The sequence below is a fragment of the Saccostrea echinata genome, unplaced genomic scaffold (genome assembly GCF_033153115.1).
Source record: "Saccostrea echinata isolate AGI-Se365-2 ecotype Australia unplaced genomic scaffold, CSIRO_AGI_Sech_v1 ptg000029l, whole genome shotgun sequence".
Taxonomy (NCBI): Eukaryota; Metazoa; Mollusca; class Bivalvia; order Ostreida; family Ostreidae; genus Saccostrea; species Saccostrea echinata.
Genome location: NW_026889778.1, coordinates 40,617,968 through 40,631,016, shown reverse-complemented (window position 1 = coordinate 40,631,016; position 13,049 = coordinate 40,617,968). Strand labels below are relative to the sequence as shown.

The following is a 13,049-nucleotide window of genomic DNA, read 5'->3' as shown; positions in this document are numbered from 1 at the left end:
CAGCATCGATGCTGTAGCAAAATAAGTTTCCTGCACTGTAGGGAAAACAAAGAGAAATAACTCTATAATTTTGGGAAAATATGTGTTTTTCAATAAAGAAATCAAAGGAAACGAAAAATATCTTTAAACATCTCCCCCTCCCCCACCCCGTGAAACAAAATTTTATTTATTACATGTAATAAAGATTGTTATCTCACAAATTCAAACGAAAGCTTTTTGTGTTTCAAGAAGGAAACGTATGTTAACGGATAAGAGAACCCAGTAAAAATGGTCACTTCATAACCAATTAAAATAAATAAAAAACACATAAAGAGGGGGTATTTAAATCATACCATAACATAGCTCGATGATATGATAAATCTAGACCAATTACTTTTCAATAGAAATAAAAACCACTTTTAAGATTTTAATCAACGTTTGTCAGGGTAAGGGTATTCGAACATCCACTCATTTAAGGGGGTTTATTCTATAAGTCGATAATCATTTATTATGTTTTTGAAAATTTAAATGAATGTGAAAGTCAAGTAAATTTGATACCAAATTGAGCATAACTTGAAGAAATACTATGATTGAATTGAAAAAAAAAAAAAAAAAAAAAAAAACTGAATAGGAAACATATTAACATATCAATTTAAGAGCTATCTCCAGCAGCCGTGGATCCTTCTTCCTTGAATAAATTGAATTAATTTTAATTAAAAATTTATCTACATGTGTTTTTTTTTTTTTTTACTTTTTTGCCAAATTTTCTTCCTTTCTTCTCAAATTGATAGTCGGAAACACATGATCTGATCACAGTATGAATTGGTTATTGCAAATATGAAAAAAAGATTTTAAGTTTCATGAATATACCTTTTTTGTAGCATTTATCTGTATGCATAACTACATATGCATGCTATTTGGAGAGAAAAAAATGTTGAGGAGAACTGTCCGATATTGCAATACAAATTAGATTGTTTTTTTTTTTTTTAATTTTTTTTTTAATACAATGTATATTGAGAGACAAGATTCACGTCTCTTGATTAGGCTTTGATGGAGTATAATTAGTGCTGTGTAGGTCTTTCTGTAGACAAGTTTTTTTTTTTCTATGTTTAAAAAGTTTACCCTTCTTTGTGGGAACTCAATGCTTAGCTGTTTGATCTGTACATCAACTATCAGCACTACCACTCAACGAATACTGAGTATGCAAAATGATCTTTTAAAGTGACAAAAATAACTGATATTGAAACATGCACCCACTACCCCAAGAGCTAGCACTTAATGTAAATTTGAATCAAGAAAAACAACAACAATTTTCAACATGTTATCTATAAACATTATGTAATAAACAGTATTATGTGTATATCTAATGTATTTTTTGTCTATTTCTTTTTAGTAATACATTTCAGATGTCATAATATTTGAGGGAAAGCTTTAGGACACAATACATGTACCATGACAACGACAAATAACTTTTGTTTCCGCTATATATTAATGATTTGTGCTGCTTACGGTAAGTACATGTATTTTATTCATTCTTTCTATTGTTGTAAACATGAAGAAAAAAAATTGCGATAGGTTGATTGATTGTATTTTGTTTTACGTCTCATTCGAGAATTTTTCAGTCATATAGAGACGTTACTACATGTATATACCGGTGAAGGGCTTCAAATTTTGACCTTTACTCGGCACTCAGGGCCATTGAGGGATCTTTATCGTGCCAACGCCTGTCGTGACACGGGACCTAGATTTTTAAGGTCTCATCCGAAGGACCCGCAACTTTCACTTTAAAATGACGAGCGCATGATGAAGGAACAGTAGCTAATTATTTTTATCGGCTTAGGTCAGTCGCGGCCGAGATTCGAACTCACGACCTCCCGATCACGGAGCGAGCGCTCTACCGACTGAGCTACCGTGAACGGTTGAGATGGATTGAATTTATACTTTCAAGCATTATTTACTTCTATTTACTTCTATTTGTAGAATGTACAGTGGAGAGGCAGTGCAGAGTTATATCTTACAAAGATGAATGTGGCAATCAAGGCTGGTTGTGGGATTGTAGTCGGCTTAACTTAGGAAAAATACCTTATGAATTCCCAGAGCAATTAAAAAACAAAACGCTTATGCTTGACTTTTCTCACAATGATTTTAGGCTGATATCTCCCAAAATGTTCACAAGCATCTATTTAATTCAAAGCATGGTAACAGCCTTGTATTTTAATAATAACAAGCTAGAATCCATACAAAAAGATTCCTTTAAACAACTGCAAAATTTGTGTTTTCTCGATATTTCATCTTGTTACCTATTAAAATCGTCTTTCGAAGTTGATGCATTCTCTAACCTTAGAAAATTGAGAATTCTGAAAGTTGATAATAATTCATTGACAAGGTATCCTGATGTTGAAATATCAAGACTTTTCTCTTTGGAGATATTGTGTATTGATGTGTTCGGCTCATTTAGATTCAAAGAATCTTTCAAACATTTAAAACAATTAAAGGAAATTACACTATTCTCAACATCACCTTTCCATGTATACAATGATAGCTTTAGTGGATTATCTGCATCCCCCATTCAATACCTGACAATGAATTTCACAAGCCATGTGGACTGCGACATCAGTGAAGAAATTTTCTGTTCTTTTCCTTACCTACAGGGTGTAACAATTCATTTTGGACACTGTGACATGAATGCAGTTATGAAAAGTTTGAAATGCTTAGAAAATCGAACGATGGAATACATTGTTGCCTATGAACATTTACTACACTCATTTTTTGTAAAGTTTTTCTATTTGAATGAAAGTAACACCAAACATCTTTACAACATCTGTGTCAAAAAAGTGAGTTTCATCAATGACCGCATTTCAGGCATTCTTGCAAACCCTCTAGGAACTAATTTGGGAAACTGTATTGAAATATTCAATCTTGCCGAGAATAGAATACATATGGACCCGGCCATACAGTATGACCTTCTACAACATTTTCCAAAACTTAAATTTCTTGATCTTACTTCAAGTCCCAATATGGGGGTATTTGATGTTTTTAATAAGTTGCCTCAAATGGACTACGAATGGAACAGAAATTTAATAATAACGTTTCCCCTTTCGAATAAGTTACAGGTTTTAAGATTAACCAATAATCATTTTCATGATGTTACATTGGAAAACCCCTCTTTGGTACGCATTAATGTATCCGGAAGAGGTTTGCAAGAACTCAATTTATCTAATACAAATTTTCCTTTAAGATACATTTTTGAGCTTGACACACCGAATTTAGAAGTTCTAGATATTACTAATAACAACTGTCCCAAGGTATACAATCATTTATTTCAAAAAGCAAAAAAGTTAAAGAAAATTGTTGCAGAAAATATAAAATTTAATTTTGATAGATTGGAGAGAATATTCTATAATCTTGAAAAGCTCGAAGACTTAGACCTGCAAAAGAGTAATTTAAACAACTTTCCATCTACATTATTAAAATATCAATCATCTTTATTGTCTTTGAACGTAGACGAAAACCTTTTCTCATCATTCCCAGTTTCCTTGACATATGTACGGAATTTAAAACAGCTGTACATTCGTTCTAACAAAATAACATCGATCACAGAGTCAGATTTTATCATGCTTAAAAGATTAAAAAGAGCCAAGATTTTCGTTCATGGAAATCCTATAAACTGCGACTGTCTACATATTCAATCACTCAGGAGGATGAAGGAAATTCAGCACTTGTTTGGAGATCTGAATGAAACTATTTGCAGTGAAAAGAAGTTAACAGTGTTAGAGCTTCTACAAGAAAAAGCATTTGCAGAATTCGAAAAAAACTGTCAGACTGACACATGGTTGACACTCTCATTTTCTATGTTAGTATTTTTAACTGCTGCAATCACTGTCGTTTTCCTTGTGAAAAAATATCGTGTTCATGTGGACTATATTATTTTGAGTTTACGTAGCAGGTGGAAAGGTGTTGTATATTCCGCTGCGAGAGAAGACTGTCAGTTCGATGCTTTTATATCTTATGCCGAAGATGACTATAGTATTGTTAGCACTTTATTATATCAATCGCTAACAAGGAAAGGATTTCGAATAAGTTTTTCAGATAAAGATTTCACTCCTGGATTAACTAAAGCTGATGAACTCTTGTGGTTTGTAGACAACAGTAGGAAGGTTGTATTTTTTGTCACTGAAAACTTTCTAGCCAATGGTTGGAATTCGTATGCTGTACAGATGGCTGTGACTCATTCGTTTCATAACAATCGGAAACAATCTCTTATAGTGATAATTAAAGACAATATTCCCATAAAAAGAATGCCAAAAGATTTGCGATATATCTGGTGGTCCATTTTGAGTATAAGGTGGCCAGAAACTACTGAGCTGATGGAGCAGTTTTGGGGTGAACTTTCTTGTGCCTTGAAATCGGATTAAATAGTTGCTTTAAAATATTGTGAAAAACTTTAAAAACCATAATAGTAGAGAACAAGACGACTACCAAGGAGGATCTTTTTAAGTATTTTGTACAGCTTCTTATCATGTCAATCATTCTGTAAATGTCAAATGTGTATTTTTTTGACATTCAAATATAAATATGTGCATTGTATATATAATAATTGTAATTATGTTTCGAGTAGAGTGTATTATTTTTTTCAGTTGCACCTTTACACCTTTAAAACTTGAGACTTACAATCTTTGGGGAGTAGATAAGTTGCTTACGCAGGACAATTGAAGTGTAATTTGTATACAGTATGCTGATCATGGTTTAATTGTGTGCACTTCTGCCAATGCACATTTTTCAAACTTTTTGCTTCAATAAAAGCTTTTCATTTTTTTTTTTCTTTTTTTGTTTAAATCATTTTCAAAGAAAACGTACCACTTTTATTTTATTTTGTTTCATATTAGAATTTCAAAACTTAACGCAATTTTTTCTTTCCTATTTTGAAGTCTAATTTCAACAACTTAAGGGATTGATGTACAGATTTCGAAACGTTTAATATATTTAATTCTAAAAAGGCAACTGAATTACATTGAAAAGCAAACACATTGAATCAAATTCAAACATATAATGTAAGACATTAAAAGATTTTTTTTTTTATATTTAGAGGTAAATTTCATCAGATGCATGTAACAATCCTATCAAGGCCAAATTAAAACGGCGATTTATTTAAACAACTGTGATTCATACATGTACGTACTATGCACCAATGCGTTAGTTCATCACAAATGTTTTAATTTGCGTTTGCTGTTTTTTTTTTTTAATTTTATTTCTGCAATAAAGAGAACATTTTTTGAAAAATATTTCCAGAAAATTAAGACGTATCACTTTTATTTATTTATTTACATACACAGAATGTAAATTTTATTTGTAATTAGAATACTAACAATTTATAACATGAGTTTTTGTTTTCATTTCCTGATTATGATTTTACAACATTTATCATGCTAATTTTATATGTGCAATTAATTTTGAATCATTTTTTTATACTTCTGCTTAAATGGTTTAATAAGCAAACCATGTTTTCCTGAGAACTTACATTTATATGTTTACGAATGTTTGTCCACTTCTGATTAAATTATTATGTATCGTGTTTCATTGCAGAGAAATAATTTATAACTTTGCAAATTATACATGTTTGACTATATCGAAAAGAAACAATTTTTACAAGTACGTTTCAAAAAAAGGTATACAAAGAATTGCATTCATGGGTATCAGTAAAATACAATGAAGTTTGAAGATTACGAACAGTAATCAATCTGAAAATTCCATTGAAACAAAACAAATTCGGAGGAGAGCAAACACGGACCTCTTAAAACATCAGAGGTGCCATGGAGGAGTAAGCGTCTTCTGCCGACCTGCCGTGTTTTCCTTGTCATAATCTGGCAAAAGGAAAAATCCGTAGAAATGCAGTATGAAAATAATGGTCTAACAATTTGTATGAAAAACGTTAGTCAACATTTTACATAATGGAAGAATGTACATTTATTGCTGACAAGGTCATTGAATCGACCATAGAATTTGCGAAATGTTGACACTAAATGAGACTGTTGATGTTCTTGTCTCATCAACGTATTTGATAATAGCTTGTCTCGTTTTTGGAAACTGTCTGTAAGTAGCGCATGCTCTTGCCTATTAAACCAACCGGGAGAAATAAACTCCACATGCAAATGATAATGGTATACTGCTACATAAATAAGGGAAGTTGACCATAGAAAAGTTGAAGTCATCACGTTTATTATAACGTTTTCTTGTTAGGTTACTATTAACGTCTTTTTCTAGTAAAATATCAAACAGATGTGTTAGACTCTGTGGTATCTTTTTCCGAGCTCAAAGGGATATACCGAATCAATAGGAATGAAAATTTGAATTGTTAATTGATAAAAAGTCGTCAGTATATCTAGATGTTAAATGCCACAGCAAGATTCTTTGGAATGAATTCTGCTTCATATGAATACAAAAATAGGTATGTTAACAACGGGACAGCAAAAACATTATCTTAGTTGAGATGACGTATTTGCAGAATCTTTGAATACGTGATTATTTTCTGTTTTAAGAAGGTGATTGCGAAAGTGGAAACAATGTGAAATTATTCTTGTTCATGTTACAGGTATATTATTATTATTATTATTATTATTATTATTATTTAATTTTTTGAGCAAAAAGAACAAAAACAAACACAAACTAAAAATAATTTATTACAAGCAGAAATTGAATAAAAAACAAAGACAAAACAAAATATATATTCATACAAGTACATATATGCAAATAAGTTTTTGAAGTGAAACAAATGCAATCCACAAAATTTCATAAATTGATTAACAATATCTAACAAGAATATAAGACTACAGTTTCTTTAATAATACTACTCTTACATGTATGTTTATCGAAATTGTATAATTGACAAGCATGCTATTCTGTTTTGTTTGTTTGTTTGTTCGTTTGTTTGTTTGTTTGTTTGTTTGTTTGTTCTTTTTTTTTATATAAAATCTGCATATTTGCAGTTCTTCTCCTTCGCTGTCCTAATATATAATGAAGGCTATTCACCCCCCCCCCCCCCCCCCAGTTCCAGAGTCCCATAAAATAAGATATTATAGAATCAGTTTGTGAATATTTTTTTTCTGTGCATTGATGGGATTTGTTAGTTGATGATAATCACTTTGACACCCCAGCATCAAACAATTCGACATTTGACAAGTATGCCAAATGCAGATTATCCAAGACCTACATATATATTTATGTATGACAACAAACGTCTTATTAAATTAATGCTTTGATTGAGTTGGCAGATATCGTCTACAGTGTTCAACACAACAGTGGGGCCGCCAACAACCTTGCATTCCCCGGAATCAATATATTTTGCCCTCTCTAATCGGAAAATTAGCATGCTTGGTTGGCCACAATCTAGATACCGACTCCTTTCAACATAAATTTACCAATATCCTTGATTACATTATTTACATAATTTTGCTTTACTGTATATTTAAGCAAACATAATTTTCAAGGTCATTTGGGAAACGAAGCTCATTTTGCGCTCCTGCACACACGTACGTGCGCATGCGATGAGTGAAATGACGAATAAACTTGATATAGCCGTACCTTGTATATTTTTTTAATGAAATGCTTTGATACTCAAAATGTAAAGATATATTAGTAGTCTACACAAGATGACATGGTCAGCGCACACATGAATGCAGATGTGTGCACATGCGTACGCGTGTAATGAGTGACATGAAGAATATAAATATTTAAATAATATATCTTTTCATGAATTACATTGAAACTAAGAATATAAAGATAAATTAACAGTCTAGACAAGATGAAAAGGTCAGCACACAATGTATAAACGTGCGTGCGCGTGCAGTGACTGACATGAAGAATATTCTTGATAAAGGCGTAAATCATATATATATTTTTAAGAAATCCTTAGATACTAAGAATATAAAGATATTATTTTATAGTCTTGACAAGACGACGAGGACAGCACGCCCTCGCGCTCGTGTGCAATGAGCAAAATGATCAATAAAGTTGATTTATGCGTAAATCATATTTTTTGATGAATTGCTTTAAAACTCCGAATATTAAGATATCTTTGTAGTCTAGATAAAATGACACTGTTTAAATTAGCATGAACTCACGTATATACACGTGCTCTTCGTTCTGATTGGGTGAAACAAAAATCTCAATAACGTCCTTGTTTTTCGACAAAATAATTTGAAATTTAAGATGTATACCTTACACGATTCTACAATATGTTACAAACGAAAAAAAAAAGAAATCTTTGTAGGCTGTATTTCTAGTACTATTCAATAAAAAATTTTGAAATTGAAGACATGCGTATATATTACAAGGTACTTGAAGAATATATATGCGAGAAGTCTATAAAATACGCACGACCACATGAACTGAAATCTGATTGGCTAAGATTACAAGTATTTTAGTCTCTTTGTTTAAATGAAAGAAGGAAGAAAATTTGAGTATATGTAAATAATACTAGTCCCTACATTATGGAATGACCAGAAAGGAAACAAGGGCATTCATCCAAGTGTGCTGAATTCTGATCGCTTATATTCGGATTGTTGTAACCTTCTATTTTTTCAGTAAAAATTCTTTTAAATCTCCAATGTATCTTTAAAAAGTGACATACTTTGAGATGATATATATGTAAATTTTCGAAATCATCTGCATGCACATGTACTAAATGAACATTGTTATATCCATAACACATTGGAAAATTAGTTGTGAAAGTATATAATACAAAGCTTTTACCAAATTTAATGACGTTTAGAGAGGAGGGGGCACCCAGCTGGGAAGTAGGGGAGCGTTTTGGGAACATCTGTAACGGTCTCCGTTATAATTAGTACTAGTTATAAATTTTATTTACAAAAGAAAATCCTTTACGACGTTTATTGTTTAAACCTGTAAACGAAATGCATGAAATTTGAAATGAAAATCTTGTCCTGTTTGATTGTTTAAACTACTGAAGAAAATGCATTACCCCGCTGTTCCACCAAAAATATTATAGTCACTACTAGATTTTATACTAAGTGTACCGTTTCTTTGTAAAATTGAACAGTAGCAAGATGGTAGGAAAAAAATATTTTATATACGCCTAACATTTCAATATAGGATACATTTATGAAAATATAATTTAATTTAATAAAACCAGACAATAACCTCCAAGAAGGAAATACTCTCCTCAAAAAGTAAATTTCTTGAAAGTTTATGATATTCTAGCAACGTAATACGTAAGAATAAATATCAAACATATTAAGAACTAAACTACGCAAAATTTGTGACAAATTCTGGTAAAAAAGGAAATAAACAAAAGTCATCTGTCTCAGGAGCGGGTCTTCTTTTCTTGATGAAATTGTAGTGATTTTATACATAGGAATGTTTCTATAAATTTATTGTCAATTTTCCTTTTCTAAGAAACCTTCCAAATTAATATCGGGAAGAAGGACAAACCGTTAACGATAATTAATTGATTAAAGGAAATTTTCTTACAGGAACATTCCTCTATGTTTCATGAATATAATTACATTTTTGTGTTTTTCGGTTTCATTTCCATGTATGTCTTTAATGAAGAGGAAACTTTTTCCTAGATATCTATTATTTCAGTGCGGAAAAAAATAATCTTTATCTGGAATTAGACGTTCCGGTCTTTTACAAATCTATTTTGAGTAAAAACTATTTTGATTGATTTCTTTTGGTGTTGTCAGTGTAAAGTTTTATTTAAGTTTTTTTTTCAAATACAATATAATGTTAACCAACTATTTTTCGGGAAACGTGATACGTAAACATACAAAAGAATAATAGATTCGCGACGAAAAATATTTGCGAGCAAAAGAAGGTCGCGAATCTCGCCTCACGTCACGTCTCAAAAATTTTGGATGTAACAAACTATTACATGCTATAAAAATCATCCATTTAAAATTCTTTGCTAGAGAATCAATATTTTTGATGTTTCAGCGATTCAAAGTTTGAATTTCTCAATATGCATATTTCGATCACCGATGTTACGCGCCGTTGCTCTGACGTCACAGATGTCAAACCTGGTCAAGCGAAGTACTTACTGTGTTTACAAAACGGTTCATTTGTTGCCTCTATTAAACCTGTTGAATAATAGATGACAGTTATTTAATAATCAACATCTAGTAAGGTATATCTTGCGGCGTTTGGATGCAAAAATGTGCACAAAATAGGATTTAGATGTTTGTTTACATTTCCTGGACTTGATCGGGATGTAAATGGGGCCATTTTTCTGCAAAGGGAGGGCTCTGCCCCCATTCAGAACAATCGTTTATGCCTGATCAATCACATTTTTTGTGTACTTTTCAAGGATATAGTACTTTTTTAAAACCAAAAATACCAACATGCCTTTTAAAAACGCGCACAGAATCTAAAAGGAATGTTGTGCATGGGAATGCGAGCTGTCACCCACTTCAATTTTTAGATAGGTTGTGTAAAATCTTAAAAAAAATACATTTATCAAAATCTTTGTGGGCGAAGCATGTGCTCTATATAATTGATAGAAAATTCCACTAATAAATTGATGTCTTCTGAGACTCTTTAAGAAAATAAGGGAAAATGCACAAGTTCATGACGTCACAATTAGCATTTAGGAGGTCATATGAAAATAACAATATGTGTGTTCTAACTGCATGGAATATTAATGATTCAGAAAGCACGAAATTTTCTTTCTTACATCACTTTCATATTTTAGAAAAATGCAGATTTGTATTGAAAACGTACCTTGTTCTCTAGATATGTGATATAAACACTTTTATGGGTATTGACTGTTCCTTTTAATCGTATAAGAAAGTCTCGGGCCTTTCAATTGACACTTGAAAAACCAATGTCTCGATCGTGTCAAATAAGCGGTAAGCGTATGAAAAAATTTTCATTGTTGTGCATAAGTCAAAATTTCTGTCGAGTCACTTAAAGCAAGTGAAGTGTCTATATCAGTTAAAGAAATTTCGAATGGGACGTTAAACAACAAACAATCAATCTAAATACGCTAAGGGCAAAAATTCTAATGCATCTCTCCTGATTTGGCTTTGATGTAGTATAATAGTTAATATTATTCTTTCATGTGTCATATTAAATCAGTTGAATCTGATTCGTCGAAAAATATTTGTTAAAAACACTTTTACACGCGCGCCGCTGAGTGATGAAGCCACGCCCTCCAGTGTAGCAACAATATTGACTGTGCAGAATTTATGCGTACAAGGTTAACTGTTATACATATTTGTATAAAACATTCATTATAACATGATAAATATTGCATTTAGTTAAAATTGTAACAATGAGTTTTCGGTCCTCGAAAGCTATTGTCATCCTCGGCTGCGCCTCGGTTCACAATGGCTTCCTTGGCGTAAAAATCGTCCATGGTGCACTAAACATATTGGGTAGATCTTATAGTTAACATTATCTATTGGTGTGCAAAATAAATTTCTGTTTTTGAACGGTAACTTATGTTTAGTAATTTGATTCATCACAATTAGAAATAGTTTTTATTGTATTATAGAGTCTTTCACACGAGAACATAATTTTCTTTGGAAACTGCATCCCTTCCAATCGAAAACATATTGTTTAAAGCTGATCAGAACATAATTCTCTTAAACCCTTTCTTCCATTCAAGATCTTATATATAATAAATTTGCAAAAATAAACAATAAATATAAACAATGATCAGTGAGTGTTCTTTATCATGCAAATAATTGTTTTTTAATTCAACTATTTTCTCAGTATTTATCAAATTTGTAAAATTAAAAAATCACAGGTGAAAAAAAAAAAATTAAAACATTCAAAAGAACCTATTTTAAAAACTTTTTTAATCAATTCATAGGTAGATTGATGTTGTAATGGGGTTTTTGTGACGTAATTATAAATTGAAGTTCTTAAAGAGAGGTTCATAAAAAAATCTAATAAAAGAAAATATCATACAATTTATGCTTTTAAAATTTAAAGCACAGTATTTTAAGAATTTCTCAACTATTTTATGATATTTTTATATACATATATAGTATATGTCATTTTTTGTAGTACGCCATAAAAACAAGCAAGTGAGTTAGGGCTAGGTATAGGCGTTCCTATGCAAGTCATGAAATGAGCTAATAAAAAAATGCATAATATTTATTTTTTATACAGAGAAAGTCTAAATTTTCTTATATATACTTAGTACCCACAACATAAGTCAGTGCACAATATGACGTCATATTATGAAATCATAGACCTTTACCTCGCGATGTATTAAAAAAAACATATACAAAACAGTTTCGAAGCAAGGGCATATCCTATTGAATTTTACATAAATATTGTATAGTGTTAAGAAGAATATTCTAAAGATTTATAAAATTGCTGGACAAAGCCTGCACAAATTTCTCTCTAGATAAGATTTAGAATTTGAGTAAACCTTCAACGAACTGTGAATCTTTACATTGTTTCAACTCAAAACTTTACAAACAGTAACTAAACAATTGCACTTTCGATATATGTGCAGCAGTATAACCAATCTTTTGAAATGTTCTGCTTCTAATTGTACATTGTCCTTGTAAAATAAAATAGGGCATGTCCTTGCGCCCTAGCTGTTTTGTGGTGTTCTTTATAATCTTGAGTAGTAGGTTATCATAATATGAGGCCATAATGTGCACTTAGTCTACTTATTTTATTTTATTAGAAAATAAGTTTGAACCTTTTTATGTATAATAGGTATAGTCCTAATGCTTTTTAATTAGTTCATTTGCATATATATATATATATATATATATATATATATATATATATATATATATATATATATATATATATATATATATCAAATGTCAAAAGTAATCCCTCCTTAGCAGATTTTAATAAAGTAAGAGTGGCATACAACAAATAGATTAAGATTGTATGTAAAAAGATAATTATATTGACACCATGAAATGAAAAGATTCGTGGTCAGAGTTTCTTCAAAGACTTCCTCATGGGGAGAGAAAGTCTCTTGTGTCTTTCCGTTCCACATTTGAACGTGCCGATAACGTTTTGTCAGTTTTCGTTTCTGCGTTAATTCGATGTATCCCAAGAACCGGAAATTAGAGACAATG

At 31.1% G+C, this 13,049-nt stretch overlaps 1 protein-coding gene across 1 annotated transcript; it reads left to right on the top strand.

Moving 5' to 3' along the window:
* Positions 1–3,680: 3,680 nt before the first annotated feature.
* LOC133195324 (toll-like receptor 4) lies at positions 3,681–4,394 on the top strand. The gene has a single exon (XM_061331172.1). The coding sequence runs from the start codon at positions 3,681–3,683 to the stop codon at positions 4,392–4,394; it is 714 nt and encodes a 237-aa protein (XP_061187156.1).
* The last annotated feature ends 8,655 nt before the right edge of the window (positions 4,395–13,049 follow it).

Bases quoted from the DNA above. Each gene is read 5' to 3' on its own strand.
- LOC133195324 (XM_061331172.1), top strand. From the start codon at position 3,681: ATGAAGGAAATTCAGCACTTGTTTGGAGATCTGAATGAAACTATTTGC.